This window comes from Chenopodium quinoa, unplaced genomic scaffold, assembly GCF_001683475.1.
Source record: "Chenopodium quinoa cultivar QQ74 unplaced genomic scaffold, ASM168347v1, whole genome shotgun sequence".
Classification (NCBI taxonomy): Eukaryota; Viridiplantae; Streptophyta; class Magnoliopsida; order Caryophyllales; family Amaranthaceae; genus Chenopodium; species Chenopodium quinoa.
In genome coordinates this window covers 1,401,070-1,425,891 of record NW_018742903.1, presented here as the reverse complement: position 1 = coordinate 1,425,891, position 24,822 = coordinate 1,401,070, and the positions used below count along the sequence as shown (strand labels likewise).

Below are 24,822 nucleotides of genomic sequence, written 5' to 3'. Positions count from 1 at the left end.
TGTACTGGAACCCTGAGGAGACTCAGGATGGACCAACACATCCCTCTTCTCTACGAACATCTTCTTACCCTCATCCTTCTCCTCATCACTAGAGATGTACTTAACTAGTTTGGCCCCTATTTTGCCACGTTTGAATCGAGAAAAAGACGAAGAACACCGACGAACGAGTTTTAATTTCCTAGACCCTCTCTGTAAGTTGTACCTAGTGAAAGATGGCTCAATTTCACTTTCTGGAGTGTTTGGTTTAGGGGACTCCATTAGATCGTTGAAGTTACTCATGATTTTCCTCAAATCTGAAGAAATGGAATTTTAGGGTTTCACCGAGAGAAGAATAAGAAAAAGTTACGCAGAACAGGAGAGAGAGTGTGTGAGACAAATGAGAGTAAAGAGGGATGCGAAGAGGTTTAAACAAAAAATCTGGAGAAATCCAGACCCTAGCAATTAATCTGGGCAGAAACATTTGGGCAAAATCAATGAAGTTCATTCAATGGGGTGGTTGGGAGATTGATAGGGGAGATGAGGGGGTTTTTATTTGGAGGGAATCATTAGGGGGGGGGGGGTTAGATTATTAGTAGATAACTATAAGTAATTAGTTAATTGTAAAGTATGTTTTGTTTTTTAAGTAAGGGTAAAACAGTAAATTATGGGGTAAAACTTTACCAAAAAAGGAAATAAAAAAATTTGTTGCAGATAATAAAAGCATTCGTTTTTTGGCAAATGTTGCAGATAACCTCGGGCGGAGGGAGTATATCCTTTTTCTTTTTCAAGAAAAAAAAATTGTTCATAATTTATCATTTAAATTGGCAAATGAAATTTTAAAGTTTAAATTAATAAATATAAAATATTATCCTTTGATATTAGGAATTTCATCTAAATATATAAAGAATGAGAGAAAATTCACAATTTATTTTAAAATAAATAAATAAAAAATATTAGCTAATATGATATATAATGTACAACGAATAAATAAAGTAACAAATTTTATCACAACACAGGAATAAAAAAATATAAGTTGTAAAAAAATACAAACAAATCGTGTATCGCACAGGTTTCATCAATTAAATGCTTATTTTGACTCAGTGTACTCCATATTATGACCTGATCAACATAGGGCTGGCCCGATTTTGGGCGGGCCATGGGCATGAAATTTGGGCCCATTAATTTTTTTGGGCCTTGGGGATGCATTTTTACACATTTTTAGTTGTTTTTTTTTTCCCGGCTCAATCCGTTAGGCCCGATCGAAAATTCCAGATTTTGGGCAAGCATTTTCGGCCCGAACTTTGGCCAGGCCCGAATCCGCCCCGCCCCGCCCCGCCTAATGATTAGCTCTATATTCACGTGATTCACTTTGACGATTTGTAACTTTATCATAGAGATAATCTTGTATTTTCTTGAAATGTAGCCAATTTATTTACAAATTTGTTTAGTAAACCATTAATGTCTACTTATTGCCATATTATAATCTGGAGAAAAGTTTAACAATTCATCTACGCTATTTTTTTATTTTGCTTGGATCATCAGAATACCGCGTAAATCACTGAGTCAGTAGCATTGTTTCCGCAAACATCACTCTCCTCCCCCGAACAACACTCCCTCGAAATTGTTGAGCAACTGCTGTTTAATCTTGAGTTCAAATTCCAGAAATTTCACATTAGCAATCATTCTTCTTCGCATCTCATGATCTGAATATTTATTGGGTTAATCTTAGAATTAAGTAAAAAAGATGAGAGCTCAATCACAAAGCAAGCACCGACATTCTATTATGCATCTAGTTGGTTTACTTGTTTGTTTCTGTCTCTTCGTCTTCTTCATCCAATCTTCTATCTTCAGCGGTAATTTGGCCTTAATTTAGTTTTTGTTAGCTACCCTTTTATCTTAATCAATAGAATTTTCGATATAATTTGTGAATTTTTCTGGGTTTTTTTGGCTTTTGTTTTTGGTGCAGGTGGTGGAAAGATAGAACTTTTGAATAAATTGGAAGTTGAGATTCTGTCTCAGTTTCAAAGCAATGTCCAGCAATGTGTGGTGAGTTGTTTTTTTTTTTTTTGGGTTTATTTTCTTCATTATATCATGGATTTGTTGCCAAAATAATAATGATTTGGTTATTATAAATTTTGAGACATTGTAATTTGTGATTGTAAACTTTGAGCCCTCTTCACAAGTTTTTGTCTAGTTTGAATTTCCAACACTGATTTGGAATAGTATTATACTTTGCATGTTGTAGCCTATCTCTAGCTGGCAATTACCATTTGAGAATTACCTTGAGACATTTTGGTTATGTTTTTTTAGACGATTCCGCCGATCTTGAGCAATTGGGTTGCTGTATATTGTATAATGTTCATGTGGATGTATTGAATGTGCTGCATTAGCTCTAATCCTCTGGATGATTATAAATGATATGGTCCACAATGTGACAAATATCTGTAATTTTTACGATTGGCAAGTAATGTATTTCAGATAGTGGTGGATTGTTGATGGCAATAACCTTCTAGGCTTCTAAGTTCCTTTATCGTAGTTTAATCGGACATTACCGTGATACTCCATCCTGTTTCCCTCCTCATTTCATTGAGGTGTTTTAGAAATTAATCTGAGTTAGGTTTTGATTCACACTAATACCACTCTTGTTTGAAGGTTTTTCCAGTCATTCGGAAGTGATACTAAATGTATTTTGGGAGTAGCTTTCAAACTGATTTTTCCTTTTTTGCTTTGACAAAACCTAAGGATTTTCCTTAGGTCTACTATGTGAAACTTTTTTCCATTATTATTGTCCATTATGAATCTTTTTTTTTGACTTACAAATATGCCGAAACCCACGTAGGCAAAGAGAGGGCTTGGACTTACAGTAGATATTATTGATCACTGCAAATTGAAACTCAAGTATCCTGAGGGCACAAACAGCACATGGGTAAATCTGTTAGATCTGTACCCCTTTTATTTATTTATTTTTATTTTTTATTTTTAATTTTAAATAGTGAATACGCTAAATTCTGAACTACTCTCTGAAGTGTTTCTTTTCTGCAGTATAATGTGCAATTCAAGAAGAAGGAACCGCTAGAGTATGACTATGATATTTGTGAAGCACTTTTACTCTGGGAACAGGTCAAGCCACTTCTTTCTTAACAGTGGATGCATCATGGTTTTTGGAAATAATGTCTAATAGAGTGTCAATAATTGCAGTATCGCAATGTTACGACAGTGTTGACAAGAGAATATCTGGATGTTCGCCCAGATGGTTGGTTTGATTATGCAGCAAAAAGGATAGCCCAATTGTATGATTCTGACTTTATGAAAAATGCATTTATATATATAATTACTTAAGTTATCTTGACAATAACTGCAGATTATATGGTTAACTGACATGAAACTGGTCTCTGTTTTACATTGTGTCAGGGGAGATAAAAAATGCCACAACAAATCTCTTTGTGATGAACTTCTCAGTCCTATCTTACCAGCCACACCTCCATTTCATCCCCGTCAATTTGAAAGATGTGCAGTTGTTGGAAATTCTGGAGATCTTTTATTGACAGAGTTTGGTGAAGAGATTGACAGTCATGATGCAGTGATTAGAGATAATGAGGCTCCTGTTAATGAGGTGAATGTCTAGAATTTATAATAAATTTGTAATTGTTTATTTTGAATTGGTTATATTGCCTATGGATTTCTGACACAAATTATGGCCTTCTTACCTCTGGTGTAATCATCTTCATTACTTTTTTCCTCTACACCCCACATGTTGTTGTTGGGGGAAAGGGGGGATTAATTTTTACTTTTGCTTTTAGTAGTGAAATACAAAGTACATGCCATGAGAATCAGCAAATGAAATTTTTTATTGAATAAGATTTTGGTTGTTATCAAAGCAGATGATGTTTTCATAGTAATATGCTGCAGCAACCATGGTACCTAGTAATTTTCTAATCTGCCTCGGTAAATCACTTTTTATGATAGAATCTTCTATGCTAGTTGGAAAGTCAGAGAATGGGTCATGCTGATACTGGTGCCTTCATGAACTTGAATCAAATTTGAGTTAATGCTGTAGATACCACATTTCCCTTGTATTAATTCATATAATGCCAATATGTGGTCAATCTTGTAATAGTTGTGTTATCTTCTGCAGCCTTTTTGCATTCCACTCTTTTTTTCTTCCCGTTGAGTGGTTATTTAAAAAACTATCTCATATTATTCGCATGGGTATAACGCAGAAATATGCCAAGCACGTTGGTAGGAAGCGCACCTTGCGCCTAGGAGTTAGAGGCACTGCTCGCAACATGATCAACATTCTGAAAGGGGCCCGTAAGTTGTTAACCCAATTCTTGCTTATTAACCTCTCAATGTACTTTTATTCTCAGGAATCATTGAAGTTTATTTCTTTTCCAAGTATGGGAAAAAGAGGCGTGATGGAGTTTGCAGGGAAATGAATTCCTGTTAAAGGTGAAAGGCCCTTTGCCAGAAAATTGGGAGGCCACTTCTCATTTCTAATAGGATTAGTGGGGCAAGCAATCCTTTAAAATTACAAGTTCACCCTTGATACTTACTGTAAATTACTTTTTCTTTTGGGCTCCTGTGAGACGTGGGCATCAGAACAGATGCAAACCTCATTGCAAAGGACTGTAATTTAGTTGAAACGAGAAAGGAAATCCTTCATCCTTTCCCTAGACGGGTGGATGGAAATTGACTGGTAGCTATTAGGGAGTGGAACATCAATTGTGGCTCTTACCTCTCTCTCTCTCTCTCTCTCTCTCTCTATATATATATATATATATATATATATTTTTTTTTTTTTTACTTGCAGCTGAGGAAGTATTTATCATCAAAAGTGTGACCCATAGAGACTTCAATGAGATGATAAAGGTGATGTCACATTTTAATGCGTTCATATGATTTTGTATTTTTGTTACATCCTTGGATTGCTGCTGGATGTTCTTTTACTTATTATGGGTTTTTATGAATATCATGTTGCTTTTGAGTACTTAGTGTTTGACACTCATCAATTAGAAAATTGGAATCAGAAATGAGCATCTTTTTATCTTCTTTTAGGCAATTTATGCATGGTCCTATCTCGTTCTCTTTTTCCTCCCTTTTTGTTCAGTTGTCCTAGGGTGGTGAGAGGTCTGTAAACACTCTAGTTTTTTTTATCAATAACTGAATTTCCTGTTCCTTCTTCTCTTAGATTGTGTTTTTGAATTATGATAAGGGACATGGGGACGTCTTCTGTGGTGTTATCTGGTCAATTTAGGTGTTTCAACAGATATGAAAATACTTTTTACCTTTGTCATATTGAGATGTTCTTTATTTACTGGTTCACAAAATCTATTTGAATTTTCATGTTAATTCTTTGGGTGGCAGAGTATTGCAAATCCAGTTTACTTGTTCCAAGGAATTGTGCTGCGGAGAGGAGCCAAAGGGACAGGGATGAAATCTGTAGAGCTTGCGCTTTCAATGTGTGATATCGTTGACATATATGGTTTTACTGTTGACCCTGGGTATAAGGAATGGTGAGTTTTTCAACTAATTATGTTGTTTTAAACGTTGATCAGTCTATGATATTGCACTTATGTAGCAGTAAATACTTACATCCTTTCGCCAAAATGAAGAGGGTAGCAAGTGAGATGGAGAGGGAACTTATCAAAGTTAAATGGTTGTATTTTTTTAGTATGAGGGTATGGTGTTTGGAATGGGGACTTTAAAGGCATTAAAGGTCGTTCTAATTTTCTATCACAAAGGAATTAGTAGCAAGAACATCCTTTTTTAAGGAGATAGTTTGTGGAGAAGCCGGTTTGCTAGGGGCTCAAACATGTAGTGCTTGCAATTATTATGATTTACCGTTCAAATTTGCTAAAAAATGAGGTATTGATCATTGAACCGATTCGTCTGGCTTTGAAAGCGATGTGAGTTTCTTAGTAACAGGTGAGAACCATTCTCACAAACATAAAATATGCCTGGAGTATGCATCTCCGTGAGTTCTTTTGCTCTCCCCTCTCTCCTCCACATAACTTTATTTATGGTAAGAACTTTTTGCACCAAACTTCATCCCACTCATGAACGTAATACAAAGTTACTCATCCCTCTCATAATTCTTTCACCATTCCCAATCATATTTTCTTTCTCCTACATTTTCTTTCCTACTTAATATTATGACGGTTGGTTAATTTTTGTTTTTAAATATTAATTTTGTAGATATCAGCTTTCAGAAATATAATGCTATTGCAAATATGGGTCCCACTTTGCGTGAACTGAGACATAAACTAGCTCACCTCATGAACATCTCCGGTATTTCTATGAAGTGAAATAGATTAGTACATGAGTGAGTTCATGAATATTCTTTTTACCCAAATATCTACTGGTAAGCAGCATTTTAATTTATGGTTGTGAACGCTTTTATAGAAATAAACTTACCAAGGAGTATTCAAGTAGAATTTTGGAATATGGAGATCGGGTGTATGTAGAAGAACATTCACAATTTTGTGGGGCTTGTTGAATAAAATATGTTGCACAACCTCTATATTTGTAGGGCTTTGATGTCGATGGATTTAAGTTGGCAAGCATACACTTAGCTTTGTGTAGAATCATCTACGCATCAAATGTTTCCAAATTTTTTGCAAGAACTTGAACTGTCTAGGAGCTTGTCTAGCTAGTTCGTCAAATTTAGGGAATTCCCTATGCCTTTAACACTGCATGAATACACATAATTTAAAGCAGCAAATCATGTGAGTCTACCAAGCTCACTACAAAAATGTAGAAGTTTAAAATGGACCACGAACTTTGGGCCACACCCAACAATCTCCACCAAATTTCATGTCTCTCTTTGTATAAACCTCTAAGGGTAATATTTAGATATGTGATATGTCACTTGTTAAATTTGATTGGAACTCGAGGCTAAAGGAAAAAAAGTGATGTACTAGAACCCGAGGGCGTTGATGCCAAACTAAGGTTGAGTATGATGTTTCCAGAATTGAAGAGCCTTGCATGAGATAGTGATTGTTAAGTCTAATGGCCTTTGTAAGTTGATGAGAACCCTTGGAGAGTTGGAGGCAATAAGTGCTCCCTTGATTTTAGATATTTCACCCTTTAGAATCAAGAGCACCCAAAGATCTAAGGTTTAGAAAGACGCCAAAGCTGAACGGCTGAACCTTAGTAGAGGTCCTAATTTAACCATATGTCTTGATCCAAATTGAGCCAATTCCATGAACTTTGCAATGGGAACCATTGCTCGGTATCCATAGAAAGGGATCTATTCTTCGGTGAATGTTAATTGACAAAGTGGTCCTTTTGAGAACAAATAGGTACACAACCAAAATCAAGCACCCACTTAGTAGTGCTATTTCTTCTGGGTTTGGTTCTCAAAAGAACATATATCAATCAATCAATCAAAGCCTTAATCCCATAAGAGGGGTCGGCTACATGAACCAAAAGTGATTATTCTGTATAGTCATCCACAAAAAACTTCCTCCTTTATCCCTTACGATCAAATGCATCATTCTTATGCAAATCCATATACTTCATATCCTTCCTTAACTCCTTCCAACTAAGTCATTTTCAGTTTACCTCTCTCTCGTTTATCCTTTCCATGGTCCCACTTTTCCACTTTTCGCATCAGTGCACCTCGGGTCTTTGTCTTACATGCCTGAACCAGCGACGATTTTCCCTTAATTTGTCTCCAATGCCGGCCACCCCCACTTTCTTGCGAATAACCTCATTTCTTATTCTATCTCTTAGAGTGTTCCTGCACATCCATCTTAACATGCGCATTTCAGTAACCTCCATCTTTTTAATGTGTTCCTTCTTAGAAGCCCAACATTTTGTACCATAGAGCAATGGTCTTATGACAGTCCTGTAGAATTTCTCCTTCAACTGTAAGGGAGTGCTTCGGTCACATAATACTCTCGTGGCGGCTCTCCACTTAAGCCACTCCAACTTAATCATGTGGGCCACGTCTTGATCAATGTCACTATTTTTCTGGATGATCGATCCAAAATATTTAAAACATTCACTCATGGTCAAGTCCTTTCCATCCAAGCTCACTACATCATCGCTTGTCCCCCTCTGTGTACCAAAGCGGCATACCAAATATTCAGTCTTACTCCGACTTAGCTTAAACCTTCTAGATTCCAACCTTTGCTTCCATTGCTCCAAAATTGGCTTATGTTGTTTTCTTTGTTTTTCTTTTCATTTTCTTCTCAACCGAACTTTTAGCAAAAGAACATAATAAGATTTTATATTTTTACCCCACCAAAATTGTCTTCTGCTGTTGTCTTTGTTTTTCTTTTCTTTTTCTTCTCAACCGAACTTTTTCAAACTTTAAGCAATCAAAAACATTGTGCCCATTTATCTTGTATAATTTGCAGAAACTGTTGGATTTATGTTCCTTTGATAATTGATATGGACCGATTATTGGTACTTGTCTTACAACAACCAATCTCTAATATACAAACCTTGACCTTCACTAGGTTTGTCCCATTTTCAAAAATTGTCCTTTTACAGGAGATTAGGCTTAACATCTTCATGCAACAAAGTTACGCTTTTGCCATATAGCATGATTTCCGAATTGCTAACAAAATTCACTTAGTGAGACAATAAATAAATATTATTTTTATCTACATCATCAATTTTGGAATCTAAATTTTCCAAATCAATAAGAAAAATATTAAAACTCGTTAAAATGAGTTTGGATTGGAGTACCTTCTGCCATAAACTTTGAGCTATAGTTTCTTGAAGCGCCTGGACCTTCATCTGAACTCTCTAAATGCTGAAACTGATCTTTCCGTCGAAGTCATCTTCTTTGAACTGCTTGTAAGGAATGGGGGATTAAGGAGGAAAGATAATTCAGGGTACTTGTTAGTGGGTTTGTCTGTCTTTCTTACCTTCCCATTCCTAACAATGTGATTGTATTATTTGAGGAGGTAATTAAAATGTTATGTTGATTTTGTTTATAGGGGCTTTGGACTTGAGATGGTGAAATTCAGTTTAAGCGGTATTAAAAATTACATTAAATGGAAAATTTGAATGGTATAGCATTTGAATGATGGAAATAATTTTGAGGTGGGGGATGATTCTGGGAAGAGATAAACTTTAATATGAACATTACTGAACATGTGAAGTAAAGTGAGATGGCAGATTAAAGTCGCATTTATGTGGCACTAGATGATTATCTTATGACTGCAAAGGTTCCAAGTCTACTTGTGTGGAGGAAAACTATTTTATAAGCTTAGAACTCTGGAGAAGGAAATGAAGGACATAGATGGTGCTTAATCCCAGTAAGAAAACTTTTAGATGCAACAACTTAATGTAGAGGTCCCACACATCAAATATTTGTTTGTGACTTGTTAAAGTTCTGAAAGAAGGCAATGAAGGGAACTAGAGAGGAGGAGATGATTAATCAGAGTTCATAACTTTTAAGATGCAACAACTTAAAATTAGAGTTCCCACACAACCAACTGCTTAACTGCGACTTTTGAAGGATGGATGTTTCTTATTACATTACTTTCTTTTATTTAAAAATTTTCCTGTCTCTGTTGCTGGTATGATATGTCTCTGCTTTTGACTATGCCTTCTGTGGCAGTTCAACTCTAGAAACAAACTTAAGAAAGCAGTTTTTTCAAACTTTTAGCATTTTGGGATATATATATATATATAGATGTAGTGATAGAATAAACTACCTCTTTTTTTTTTTTTTTTTTTTTTTTTTTTTTTTTTTTTTTTTTTGGGTGGCTGTTTGGACCTGATCAGAGTTACTGGATTCATATATTTGTAATTTGGCTAAGAATATTGATACTTTAGACTAGTTAGCAACAATTTTATTCCCTTTTGTTTCATTTAGTCCGCAATATGGAGTTAGCCTATTATGGTGGTGTCTTTGATCTCATTTAGCTATGTACAAGTATCACTTAGTTTATTACTTTATTGCGACGCCTTTTCACATTCTGGTGGAAGCTGGTGAGAACTTTTCTTCGTCATTTTTGTGGTTCCTTGATGTAGGCTTTGAGTGGAACTATCTGAAGGTAGAATTTAAATGAGCTTGAGATAGTTTGGCTGTAAGATATTTGATATGTATCTCAGTTAGTTCAATTAACTTTTGAAAGTATCAACTACAATCTTGCCAACATTGGGGGTGTTTATGTTTTGGGAATGCTTATTATGCTTTTCATGTACTGTTCATCTTGATGATTTAATCTTGAGATTTGGGAATTGTTTATTTGGATACGCATTGTGCGCCGTTGTAGGGAGTTATATTGTTTGCTTGAGTGTATTAATCTATTCAATCTTAATTCATTAATAAGTGATACTCCCTCCGTTTTTATTTAAAAGCCCCATTATGACTTTTTGCACTATTCACATATTTCACTTTGATCAATGTTAGTAATTCATACATAAGATAAAATATAGTCATGTGTCTGCTTGTTGGAATCGTCTCAACCAATAGTTCTTTATATCAACTTTCTACTAATTATATTAATTGATTATTAAAGATATTTCTGCATTGGCATGTGTCCAATCAAACTGGGGCACTTAAATAAAACAGAGAGTATCTGTATAGAAATATTCAAATCTTAGTCTACATGGAGTTTAAGACTTATCATCCCAATATGATTTTAGGGATAATATCTTCCAAATTGTAACAAATTGCAATTTCTATAAACTACTGATATTATCCTGTGATTCCTGTAGGACTAGATATTTCTCGGAACCAAGAAAAGGTCACAACCCACTTCAAGGAAGGGCGTACTATCAGCTACTCGAGTGCCTGGGGGTATGAATTGTTTTTTTCTTTTCTACCATCCTTGCTTTTCTGGGCTATCAATAGTGTCTCTCTTGTCTAAGTAGGGCTTAGATAACAGACAGCATTTTGTATGATACAGGTGATAAGAATACATTCACCAATGAGAGCTCAGAGGGAGGAGGACTGGTCAAGTATACCAAGTCGAGATGCAATAAAGAGAGCTCACACTGCAGCTATACGTTTAAAGCAGAGTGAGACAGGTCAGGTTGGTGACGAGGGGCAGTTCAGAAATTGCAAGTTCTGGGGTGAGAAAGGGGCTGATTACAACGGCCCAGTCTCTGGTTCTCCAGACATGAGTGAAGTCAGAAAGAACTCTAACTACAGTAAGTGGGAATTGATGCCTTTTGAGAGCCTTAGAAAGGAAGCACAAGAATACTACCAGCAAATGGAAGGAGTTTCCTTGTATAAGGTGGATGGTAACAAGTTGGATGATCTTGTTTGTATAAGACACACTTCAAAATCTGCTGAATAATTGATATAGTATTAAGCCTAGGAACTCTCTTTCTGAGCCACTTACTTACATGCCAGTGGTTCTGCAGATCTAGTAGTGATTCTTTTTGGTTGTTGCAGTGTTTAGTGTGCCGAAATGCAGTCCTTAAATGATCTTAACAGGTTTCTTGTGGCACTTCTCTTAGGGGATGTTTGGTTCGCTCCAAGTTATGGGTTCGCAAATATGGTAGCTGTTCGCCCCGTGTGGAAATGTTTCCTTTGCTGATGTCTGGGTAAATTATAGACTCTGGGAACAAATTTTTACTCATCTGATTGCTGATCTGTTCCTTGTAACGCGGAAATATTTCCGCTGCTGATGTATTATTTTTTTCTCCACCCCCCTCCAATTTGTTTTTTATTTTTTTATTTTTTACATGTTAGTAAAAAGAGATTAGTATCTGTCAGGTTATAGTACTTGGTTTCTGGTATATTTATGTAAAAATACAGAAAAAAAAAAATTCTGGGAGATGTATGGTTCAGCATTGTTAACCTTGCTGTTCTTAACTTCATATGATGATGATGTCTCCTCTACTCTGATCTCAGAAGTTACTCCTGACTCAGGTGACAAGAAAAAATCAATTAGGAAGGCGGACCATGTATGTTTACAAGACACTTCATTCCAAATTAGTTTTGACACTGGTTATGACACATAGTTCTTGATGATAATTTTTTGTTTTCTTTTTATTTTTTATTTATTTTTATGACTAGTTCGAGATGATAAATTGTTGTATTATCAATTGTTTTTTGACTGTAGATGTAAAATGAGACGAGTTTGTTTGAAAAAGTAGATGCCATGCAAAGTAGAAGATCGTGGAATGAACTTAAATTGAATTTGAGAGATAGTAGAACCCTAACTCATGAGATAAAAATGCGGTTTTGGTCACGATTGCGGATGTGCGGTAACGGTCACAATGTCATGATAACAGAATCAATGCCTTGGTCACGGCAGAATTTGGTTTTAAAGTACTTTAGTCTACCCTTTTTTTTTTTTTTTTACACGGTAATATACGGGGGGTGCCCCTCCTATCACAGGAGGGGTGGGGTGAGGATCGAACCCAGGTCACTCCTGTAGGAGATGGAGGGACAAATCGTCCCTCAATTCCATGATCTTCCTTATGGTCTTATGGATGGTTGTTAACTTTGTTCTAAAAAATATTACTCGTACAATTTAATAAGAATGTTACTTTTGAAAATACTACTCGTATAAAATAATCCTTATGGTAATACTACTATTACCTCAAGATTAATATTATTATAGGCAAAGAAAAATTAATATAACACGTTTGATGCTAAATAAGCAAAATTTGAATAGATAAAAAAATTATTTTAGAGTTTTATTTTTACTTTCAATATTCAGTGCGTTTTCTATGTGGCTGGCCACACTGTGTGACCGAGGTCACTTATTCAAGGGGTTTCTCAATCGGTCAGGAATTACTTATTCCGGGGTTACTCTGTCGGTTAGCGCGTTTTCTGTGTGGCCGGCTGACACACACCAAAACACTTAACGGGTAATCCTGGACTGAGTAACCCCTGACCGACCGAGTAACCCCTGATCGATGAACCCTTGGCCGACTGAATAACCCCTGAATAAGTAACCCCTAAATAAGTAACCCCGGCCATACGGTATGGCCAACCACATATAAAAATTTGCATTCGATATCTCATATGTATAAAATAAATAATAGTTTTCAAATTTTTATTTTTGGTTTTTACATAGGAAAGTTTGCCATGATTAATCCCAACTTTGCCACATCTGTCAATATTAATCCCAACTTTAGATTATTTTTTATTAATCTGAACTTTATACTCCTTCCGCTCATAACACTCCTAGGTGACTGATTACCTGTTGAGGAGGTAAATTTTTTTTAAAAGTTAATTATACACATGTGTCAGCATGTGATTGGTAAAAACAAATAAAAATTAAATATTAAAAAAAAAAACAAAAAAACAAAAAAACCCAAAACCACCAAGGCCAACCCCTTGCCACGGTGACCCACGACCAGCCCGCTACCAGTCCCGCCCAACCCCTTCCCCCAAGAGCGTCGGTCGCCACCCAGACCCCCTTCCCCTCCCCGGTGCCGGCGTGCCCCAACCACCCTCCCCTTTCCCCTTAAAACCTCCCATAACCCCTCCCCCTCCCCTCTAAAAGCCCTTAAATTACCTCCCCGACCGCCGGAAACATCTAGTCACACCTCCTCTTACCACTGCCCTAGCCATCCTTTTCCTTTTATCTCTCTCTCTCTCTCCGCTCTAGCCTTCCGTTGTCGGAGATTGAAGGTTAGGGTTAGGGTTTGGGATTGGGGGATTTTGCTGGATTTCATGGTGATCGAAGGGGAAAGGGGAGGTGGTTGGGGCAGCGCCGGCACCGCGGGAGGGGAAGGAGTCTGGGCGGTGGCCGACGCTCCGTGGGGAAGGGGTTGGGCGGGGTTGGCAGCTGTGGGAGGGGGCTAGCCTTGGTGGTTATGGGTTTTTTGTGTTTTTTTTTAATTAATTTAAGCCAATCATACGCTGACATGTGTCTTATAGCCTATAATATTAGGTTGGATGATCGGCTGGGAGTGTTATTGGCGGACGGGGAATAAAGTTTGGATTAATAAAAAATAATCCAAAATTGGGATTCATATTGGCGGATGAGGCAAAGTTGCGATTAATCATGACAATTTTTCCCTTTATATATCATAAAAATTGTTTTAAAAAGTAATTTAGACCATGTTGTCTTTACCTTAAAATAATAATGATATTTTGTAAAAATAATTTATGTTATTTATTTCGGTAAGTAAAAAATAAGTTCAATTCAGCTAAAATATTTCAATTATGAAAAATAATTTTAAATCAGTTAAAATCAACAACTAATCAAATATAATAGAGAATTGGTAAAATAAGTTTTCATCAACAAAATAATTCAGTTCTGGAAAAACCATGCATCGGGTTTCGTCTAGTTTATACATCAAGTCAAACCAATGCAAATATATTCATAACATTCCAAACCATAATAAATCATATTAGAGCATCATATTTTTTTTTTTTGACAAAGGTTGAAAAGGCGAAACAACACTAATACTCAGCACTACACATTACATTAAAGCAAATTAAATGGACTGCAAAACCTCCTGCAATTTTGTGAGCCCGATGAACACGCTGCCTATCCGCCTTATATATACTATGATGTTGAAAAGTCGACCCTAGTAGTTTAATCTGCTGCACTAGCCATAGATAAATGATGTCCCCGCGACCGTCACCCTTTAGGAGATGCTGAGGCAAATATTATTCTTTGCCAACAAGTCAAATACCATATCTTGTATTAGAGTATTAAGAGGCTGCCCCTCTTGTTACTGGTTTCAAAAGATTGATAACCTCGCTAACGTAACAAAACAAACAATAAAGAAGTTTTTCCCAAAGAAATCAAACAAGTTAGATTGCTAAAGAAACGAGTAGATAAACAAATGACAAAAGATGCAGATTCCCTCCATTAATTGAATGATAAAGTCAGGTCTACAATTGCGTTATCTCCATGTTCATACAATTGGAAAGGACGATTGATCTTCAATTCATGCTAAGAAACTAAACTATAGCTTGGCTACTAAGCTAAGGGAAAGCTAAGGAAGATAAAAAGAAAGCTTAAAGAAAATGAAATGATTGTTGTTGATTGATTTGCTGATGTCATTCTCTAGTTTCTTCACTTTTGTTTATAGGCAAACTTAGAGCAGTTTTCCACTGACTCCCATAACTGTTGAGCGGTTATCTTTCTTAGCGTCAACTCTCCTTTTCAAATCAAAATGCCTTGTTTGCCCCAATGCTGGTTTATTCATCTTCCTGGGCCTTTGACTGGGTTTAGCCCATTTAACTTTACTTCCATCGTTAGACTAAGGTCTTTAGCAGAATTCTAAAGTCAATTTCCCTTGGTCAACAGGTCAAATTCAAGAAAAGTAAATTTTTTTTTATTTTGGGTGTAACAAATGCCCCCCTAATTTGGATGGTTGATGGCGTTTGAAACCAAACAAATTATGACTTGTCTTGTTAAATAAAGAAGTATTGCGTATATTCAAATGCCAATAAAGATAATATAAAGCATTAAATATTAAATTCATTTTCATTATATATAAAATCAGAATATTACAAAAGTAGAGCGTTTCAAAACATAGTAGTTTCGAATTATGTATGCTCTTAAAGGTTAAGGCTAAATATGTACTTTAGGCGTCATTCGAAGCGCGCCTACCTAAGCATGTTGTGAATATGCTTGGCAATCATGGGAAGTAGGAATTGACATTATACAGTTAGGGACAAGGAAAGTAGAGAGCCGCCAACAAGTTTTTAAGGAACTTGTAAACCATTCACAGATCATTAAAAGGCAACCACAAAAAGGGACAATGATAGGCAACAACGATTGACCCGTGAAGGTTACACCCCATTCATAATCCATGAGATTACTAACTCCATATGGTTTGGAACCACGAAAGGAGGATCGGGGATGATGGTACGAAGTGAGTCATGGAGTCACATTCGCCCGTATTGGCCTCTACTCGATTCTTATAGTGAAAAGTAATTCCGGCAAAGGCATACAAACAAAGATTCAATTTGTTCCAAAATAACTTAGGCTAAATTGGTTGAATATTAATGCAACATATAATTCTAAATATCGTGATCACTTGATTAAACAACAAGATTAAAAAGGAACCTAAACCGGTCGTCCAAATTATCTTATTAATCGTTATATTCATCAACTACATATTCCCTTTAACATGCAATAGGGTGATCAGTACAATAATAAAATCATCATTAACATTGGAAGCAATTTTGTAACACCTAGATATTCCTTTTCTTTAAAATACCTGTTTTGCTCTTTTTTTTAAAATACGATATAGGAAATTCTAAGACATTACCGCCACCGTGAAAATGGCTAAGGCAATTATCAAAGACACACAGCGGAAAACTCACTTTAAAACCATTCAAAACAAGTTAACTTAAAAAGTCAAACCAAACGAAAGTAAAGTCAAACCAAAGTCAAACGAAGTCAACCTACAACTTGGAACCATTGTAGGCCCTTATCAAAACCCAAAACGAATGTTAAAACCTTTGTGTTAGTCTCACAAGAAAATATATAATAATCAAAGCGAATAAACACATCATATTCTTATGGAAACTAAACAGGAATCGCTCTTCACTCATGCCCATCATGAATATGCTTCATCACCTGAAAAGCTTCCCTTTACTTTATCCCCACTACTCGCCATTAGAAATGGGTCGTCGTAGGGCCAAGATAAAGACAAGGCCAAACAAACATAAAAACACACAATTAGCAAAAGTTGAGTACATAAATATAAACAGTACACACTAACATGCTTTTACCCTATCAACATACAACTTACCTTGTTGCACCTGTTTACAAGCATACAACACAACCAACCAATGAATAAATGAATAAATTGCTTATTTAACTTGATTACGCATCGAACGGGTTTCCCACCAAATCCCTGACTCAAATAAATTTAGGTAAATTCCACCGGGAGCTAACCGGGTAGGAAAATGCCACATGAAAGTGATTGGACGTCCTGCGCATAAAATAAATAAAGGAAAATACAACGTCCTGTACTCCCAATAGAAGCTATGGTTAAATATAAAACCCCATAACTAACCCCATATGTTCATACTCAAGGTATATACGTTCCAAGATTTTTGGTGCGTAATCTCTTCACTTTACGTTGTTTACATATTTTTAAACTTGGTGATGACTCTCAATCCATAACACAATCAATCATCATAAATCATTCAAGCAATCAAACATACCGATTTAATTCTTGAATAATTAGTGACCACATAAATTTAATGTTGAACTCTTTTTAAACTACCTCGGCGTTAGATAACACCTTAAGCGCATAAAGCACCGCAAATCCTATCCCTCGATGTTTAGAACACCTTAAATGCACATAGGCTCCGCAATATATCTTATTCCTGTGTATTAAGACACTTAATACCTTAATTACCATGCTTAAAGCATCAATAAAATTATATGAACCATCATAAAATTCCCTTTTTATATTCCAAACCAAATTAAACATTTAGTTTAATTAAACATGCTCTCAATCATGCCAATAATAAAAGTATGCTTCATATTCAACATGCCAACATAATTAGTTCCAATCATCAATTCACCACAAATAATCCATACTTCACAATCAATCACCAACATCAATTCCATCAACAATTCCAACCAATACTTATCATGTTACTACCTTGGAATTAATTAAACAAAGCCTAGCATGCTTCTACACACTTAAATAATTACCGAGTACGCGAACGTACCTTGAATATGATCTCAAAATCACCACGCAACTACACGAAATAACTCACTTGAAAATCTCCTACAACCCAAAATTACAAAGAGACATTAATACTTATTCAGACCACTCTCAATGGTGAGCAAAAAAAATGCCCACCCACTATCTCTCTACCCACTTTCTCTCTCAACAAATCAGTTTTGCCCATGAACAAATTTTTTTCACAATTTCTCTCCCAATGGTGAGCAAAAAAAATGCCCACCCACCACTCTCTCTCTCTTACTTTTTCAATACCCCACCATTACTTTCTCTCTCCTACACAACACTTCTTTATTTATTAATTTCATTTATATTTTAACAATATTACTCCAAATAAATAAAAACTAGTTTAAATTTGTGTAACTTATATTTTTTATTTTTGTCTTTTTTATCTTAAAAATTTGTCGTTAAATTAAGTACGTTATATGAAATAATTGTAAAAAAAAGCTCAAAATTTCTTAAATGTATTTATTTATTTTAAAAGCGGTACACTACTAGAAACCAATTACATTTGCAACGTCATGCGTAATAAAACTTAGGAAATAAAATAAACACAACAATTAAAAAATAACTCGACTGCGTACGGAAAAGTAGGTAGGCTATAGTACTTGGCCTAAAGTCGTGCTAATTTTTCCCCAATTACGTGGCCTGTATTGTAACCAAATATGTTCGACTAAATCACGTTTCAGAGATAGATGAATTTCTCTATCACGGAGGGACGCTTTTCGCTGTAGAAATGCGTTAAAGTCAAAGTCCGTAGGTCGGCCTACATAGAATTCAAACGGTGGCGTTGTAGACGTTGATGCTGGTGTTAATTCTTGTTGATCTTCTTCGCAGAAGGCTCTTAGAACTTCGGCTCGAGTGTAGTTGTGGCGCTCATCTTCAACAATCATGTTGTGCATAATGATACATGCTTTCATTATGTCCCGCAGTATGTCCTCATCATACGCCAGCGACGGTTTTCGTATTATTGCAAATCGAGCTTGCAAACATCGAAAGATCTTTCAACGTCCTTTCGAGCAGCAGCCTGGTGGTCAGCGAACATTTTATCTTTGGCCAGTTGAGGGAATGTGATACCCTGAACAAAAGTTGCCCACTTCGGATAAATGTCGTTGGCTAAGTAATAAGCCATGTTGTATTCATGGCCGTTAACTGTAAAATTTACCGGAGGAGATCGACCATGCAGAACCTCATCGAACACTGGTGAACAGTACAATACATTAAGATCATTACAAGATCCGGGAATACCAAAGAAGGAATTCCATATCCATAAATCCTAATCCGCAACGGCTTCCTGTATTAGCGTTGCTTTCTTGTTCCTACCGGCGTACTGCGCTTTACAAGCCGTTGGACAGTTCTTCCATTCCCAATGCATGCAATCAATGCTGCCTATCATGCCTGGAAAACCATGCAGTTCATTTTGATGCAGTATCCGGGCCAATTCATCAGTTGTAGGGTTTCTCATGTACTCGGTTCCGAACTGATCAATGACCCCGGCACAAAAACGTTGAAGGGCAACTCGAGCAGTTGACTGACTGATTCGAACGTATTCGTCCACAGCGTCTGTAGCCATGCCGTAGGCTAACATTCTTATCGCGGCTGTACATTTTTTGCAGAGGTGATAAGCCTAACCTTCCAGTTGCATCCCTACGCTGCTAGAAGTAAACATCACCTTCAACGACCTTGTTCATTATACGTAAAAACAAAGGTCGTTGCATATGAAATCTTCTTCTAAATTGGGTGGTGTTGTATACAGGATTATCGGAAAAATAATCATTAAACAGCCTGGCATGTCCCATTTCCCTATCTCTTCTATTCGTACCCCCTCTACGTGTTTTTGAAGTAGGTTGGGATTGTGTTTGGGCATGAGGAAAGATGGGGGTTGGTATGTGAAGAGTTCATCAACGAATTGATCATATTCTTCAGTATTTGAAGAAGATGAACTTGAACTTGAACTTGATGATGGTCTGGAATACATCATGCATTAATATTGTAAGTTTCTGAATTGGTGTGGTTGTGGATATGTGCCATGCCTACTATATATAGCAAATATATCAAATGAATATGTGGTTACAAATCTGAATGACCACACCAAGTAAAGGAATCAAATTTTCAGCCACGGAATAGGTATACTATGCTAGTTGACAATGACAAATCTTGACAAAGTTAATTCAGAAAAATGTGACTACACAATGACAAAGACTTATTGCAATTACGTCGGTACCAGTGACCCAAAGTTAAAGCATACTGACAAAGTTAATTCAAAAAAATGTGACTACACAATGACAAAGACTTATTGCAATTATGTTGGTATGAATGACCCAAAGTTAAAGTGAAATCAGAAAAAAAGTGACTACCCAATGACAACAATTGAATGCAATTATGTTGGTAACAATGACAACTGAAATCAACTTGTTAAACAACTTGTCATTCAATATTGGAAAATCAGAATACAAGTTTACATTTGACATTGAAATTAAACACACCACTAATACAAGTTAAACATAAAAGACTACATTGCGCATAATTAAAACTTAACTAATACAAGCGTACACCTACTACAACCAAACATGCTTAAAAGCCCTGTAATTTACCCAGTAAAAAATTCTTGTACGACTCTTCTTCAAGAGTGAGTGGCGTAGGCGAATTCTTCAGAGTTTGCAGCATATCAAACATGGTTCTCATCTTATGAATGTCAAGTTCCTCCCGTTTCCTCTGTTCCTTATCCTTTTCAATTTTGATCCTTTCTTCCTTCAGAATGGCCTCCCTTTCGCGAATTTTAGCAAATTCCTTCATTCGTTCGCTAAGCTCAGACGAACCACTATCTGAAGCTACTTCTTTCCCTTTACGCTTGGCCTTTGCTTTCTTCACACCTTAGGGTCGTTGTATTCCTCCAGATGAAAAACCATCCGTAGGGGTTTCATCCCCTCCATCATCTCTGGACCTCTTCCCACTTCCAGTACTACCTTGCTCCTCAACATCACAAGCAGCTTTTCTTTCCTCCTTTGACAAGGACCATCTCAGCTTTGGCCTCCACTTTGGATCTTTATTAAGCATTTCAACCGCGTGAGGCAAAGCGAAATTGCGACCTTGGGCGAGATAAAAAAGCTTTGACGCACTTTTTATACGGTCAGCTTCATTTTAACCACTCCTCCCTCCGGAAGTCTACCCGCTTCATCATAGCAAGATATCCACTGTAGTGTGTCTGCTGCCAACCTTCTTCAGTGCGACGTCAGACTCTTCATAGGTCTTGGCGGAAGTATATGCGGCTTCTCTGCATGAGCCATTTGATATGCTGCATGTACATCGCGCCAAAGGGAAGTTGTTTTCTGGCTCGTACCTTTAATAGCATTCTCGCTGATCTCCAAGTACAACCCAATCAGAATTTCATCTTCCGCTCAGACCAAATTCGAGTCGCTCGTGCAGCAACCTGGTTGGATTTCAGTCTGGAAACTGGTGGAGGATACTGCGGCGTCTCTGGTACGCTTTCCTCTTCGCTCTCATCGAATTGTGTGTTGCTATCATGATCAGTTTCAGGTGTACATTCTTCATTAACATGGTTTCGTAGGGGAAACTGAGTGGGTGTCTGATACTGTGGAGGTCGTTGCAAAGACGTATTGCCCATTCTTTGCAAGAACAATTGAAACTCGGGATTAGTTAGGAAATCATCACTAAAACCAGAAAATTGTTGACGGAAATTTGGGTTGTTTGGATCCATTAAAAGATTCTGCATCACAAAAAAAAATTGTAAAAAAATTAATTTAAACAACAAATTAAAATGACAACAAATAGTAAAAAATAATCTAATACCACTTAATTTATTACATATACAACTTTCACATTCAACAACATATAAACAAAACACATAATACATAATATAATGTAACGAAATTAACTATACAACTTTATTAAATATACAACTTTCACATTCAACAACAACTTTCTAAATTAAATTATATATATACAAAACAATAACTTAAATTAATTTCAAATTTATGAACGGATGGACAAAATAACAACAACTTTCTAAATTCAATTATATATATAATTGCTAGTACATTACATGAACTACATTTTTTTATTTGCCAAAAAATCACATATACAACTTTCACATTTATTAAATATACAACTTTCACATTAAACAACATATAAACAAAATATATAATACATAATTTAATGTAACGAAATTAAGTACCTACACAAAAATAACATATACAATATATTTTGTCATAACAAATTACTTCACATATACAAAACAACAACCCAAATTTCAAAAAAATTACCAAATAATTTCAAATTAATTAACTACAAATCTAGTAATGTATGGACAAAATATCAACAACTTTCTTCAATTATATATATAATTGCAATTACATAACATGACCTACATTTTTTTATTTGCAAAAAAATCACGTATATACTAATTTTAATAAATAACTGAATTTATATATATATAAAAAACATATTTACCCGAATATGGGTGAAATACAACAAAATCTTCTTTTAAAATTGCAAAATATTTAGAAAAATAAAGAATATCGAGGATTTTTGGATTTTTTGAAATTATACCAAAATATATCAAAATGCATATTTATAGAGGAAAAAAAATTATGACCGTTGGTAAATTTTTTTTTTTATTCAATATTTTTTTCAGAAATTGAATTGCAAAAAAACTAACCGTTGCAACAGCTAGTTTTTTCCTATTGGTCAAGAGCCTGAACACGCCACGTGTCGAGGCGCCATTCGCTGCTTCCCTGTACGCGTCAGTCCACTTGTTTTATTTTTTTTTAAATTTTCGCACAGCAAAACGCAGCGTTTTGGTGCATTGTTGTTCTTGCTGCTTTCCAAAACTCAGCGTTTTGGCATAATGTGTCCGAAATTTTTTTGGCCTGGTCAGCTTCTTCATGGGCCCCACATACTTACTATTCATCCTCTTTTTTGCTCATCTCATGGGAAAAATAACAAATGCCCATGGACATTTTCACTTTTGCTCACCATTGCAAGACCACTTCTACCAAAATGCCCACAAAAATGCCCATGAGCATTTTATTTTGCCCACCATTGTAAGTGCTCTCATAACGAATTTCCAGCAATATATACACTCTTTAAATCATTTTTAAACCCTCTAAAACATGCTGAAAATTAATTTAAACCACCTACTTTTATTCCCAATTAATGGGTAATTAAAAATCCTTACAAGAAACATAATTCTAACCTTTATATAAAAATTCCAGCTTTATAAAAACTTATAAAATTGCTGTAATTATGTTTAAAAACACCTATTTCAATAATTTCAATCAATTTCCATCAATATTCATTAATTTAGAAACTTAGGGTTTTCAATTTGGGTCTTATTAATTCAAAAACTAAATCTGAAATTAAATTACATAATAATCATAATTAGAATATCATGAAATCATCACACACATAAAAATTAATAATTAAATAAGGTTGGATTGATTTAAAACAAAAAAGAGATAAAGTTTTTTTTTTTTTTTTTGCACGGATGGGAGGGGGCTGCTGCCGCCCTCCACACCGAAGGCTGCTGCTGGCGGCGGTGGCCGGTCGGTGGGAAGTGGTGATGGCGTCTAACCACCATGTGTGTGTGCGTGTGAGGTGAAAAACAAAAGAGGAGTGGGAAAAATTAAGGGGAGAGAAAATAAGAGGAGAGAGAGAGAGTTTACCTTTGGGTATTCTCCACCTTGGGAAAGGTCTAAGTTGCTCATGTGATGGGTATTTATACTCTCTCTCAAAACCCTCCTAGCTTAAATTTCCCTTCTACCCTTAATGATTCCTTCTCCTATTCAAACTAGTCTTTGACTTTCTTTAAATTTCATTGACCTTAAAACTTATGCCCCAAAGTTTCTAAATAACAGAATAAAATATTTCCAAAACAATTAAATATTAAAAATGCACCTTTAATTAAACCTTTTTAAATTAATAAAATAATATAAATAATTCATTTCGAATTATTTAAATACTTCATAAAATAATGATTTAATTTAAAATATGTATAAAAATACGGGGTATTACAAAGTTAGCATAATAACGTTATTCAAATCAAATCATAATAATAACCCTAATCATGATACTAGAAATATAAGAGTAATTAAGTGAATTTATTACTTCCGTTCCACGCTTCTTTAAATTCCTACATCATGAATAAAAACGTTAGTAACTTCAAAGAATAATAAATAAAATCGAAATAAGATTAATGGAAAATAGATTTGATTTGTAACTAACCCTCAATCGGTTTTACCTTTCACGCCTTGGTTTAAGTATGGAACTTTAAGTGTTGTATGGACTCCGGGGAGTGCTTAAGGGAGGAATGATGTAATTAGGAAAATAGGTTTATGAAAGGAATGGTGTCCTTCCAACAAGTGTAATATTCCGATAGAGGGTTTGGAATTATCAGAAAGTTAATTCTTCAGTGAGGTCAAGTGATCGGAATGCCTAGGTGGAGGCCGCTTCCGATCAATAATATTAATGCATAATTAATATTACGACTTAATCTTGACTGAACCTTTCGGGTCGCACCCCAATCGAATAACCAATCCGAATCGACGAATCAATCCAAAGGATTAGATGAGTCATTAGAGTATTACGAACAAAGACGTCGGATATCGAGCTTAGAGCGTCGCAAGTTGAGTCGAATTTAGAATTTGACGAGACATGGAATCAAGCAAGCGACAAGTTCGAGCCAAGCTGTAGCCTCGCATTGGCCTAGCCATTGCGAGTGCTAGGCTAGGCGACGTCACCAATCCATGCGTATCATGGGTGCCTAGGATCCCCTATCACACGCACATCGCATGGTACAAACATCGCAAGATGCGTGCATGTGTGTGTGGTGTGGTTGTGCACGGCTGGGCATTCTAGCATAGCAGCGCCAGCCATCACATTATGCTAGGCATGGGCAAGCACTGATCACAAGCATGGTGCCTTGCGTGCTTGATAGCATGCTAGGCCAAGCACCTAACTCCTTCGCTAGCACGCAACATCGCAAGGCTGGGCCTCGCTAGCACGAAGCATCGCACATGCTAGCAGCGTGCTGCGTATGCAAGTGCTAGGCTATGCGTGCTTGCGATGTGAGCAGCGCCGAGCATACGCTAGGAAACAGCAGCAACCCGCATGGCATGCCTGGCTTGCTGGCTGTGCACATGCGTGTGCTGGCTGGCTTGCTAGCACAGCCAAGGCACTAGGAGCCAGCTGGGCTGCCTTGGATGCCAAGGCTGGCTGGCTGCCAGC

At 36.2% G+C, this 24,822-nt stretch overlaps 1 protein-coding gene across 2 annotated transcripts; it reads left to right on the top strand.

Moving 5' to 3' along the window:
- The first annotated feature begins 1,450 nt into the window (after positions 1-1,450).
- On the top strand, positions 1,451-11,915 carry LOC110727209 (sialyltransferase-like protein 1). Of its 2 annotated transcripts, XM_021906773.1 has the most exons (11): positions 1,451-1,832; positions 1,946-2,025; positions 2,819-2,905; positions 3,022-3,099; positions 3,178-3,269; positions 3,391-3,592; positions 4,200-4,290; positions 4,790-4,848; positions 5,344-5,492; positions 10,663-10,744; positions 10,854-11,915. In XM_021906773.1, the coding sequence occupies exons 1-11, from the start codon at positions 1,724-1,726 to the stop codon at positions 11,244-11,246; spliced, it is 1,422 nt and encodes a 473-aa protein (XP_021762465.1). In that variant the 5' UTR covers positions 1,451-1,723; the 3' UTR covers positions 11,247-11,915. The 2 variants fall into 2 exon arrangements, with proteins under 2 accessions (XP_021762465.1, XP_021762466.1); XM_021906774.1 differs by lacking the exons at positions 1,451-1,832; positions 1,946-2,025 and having other exon boundaries at positions 2,820-2,913.
- The last annotated feature ends 12,907 nt before the right edge of the window (positions 11,916-24,822 follow it).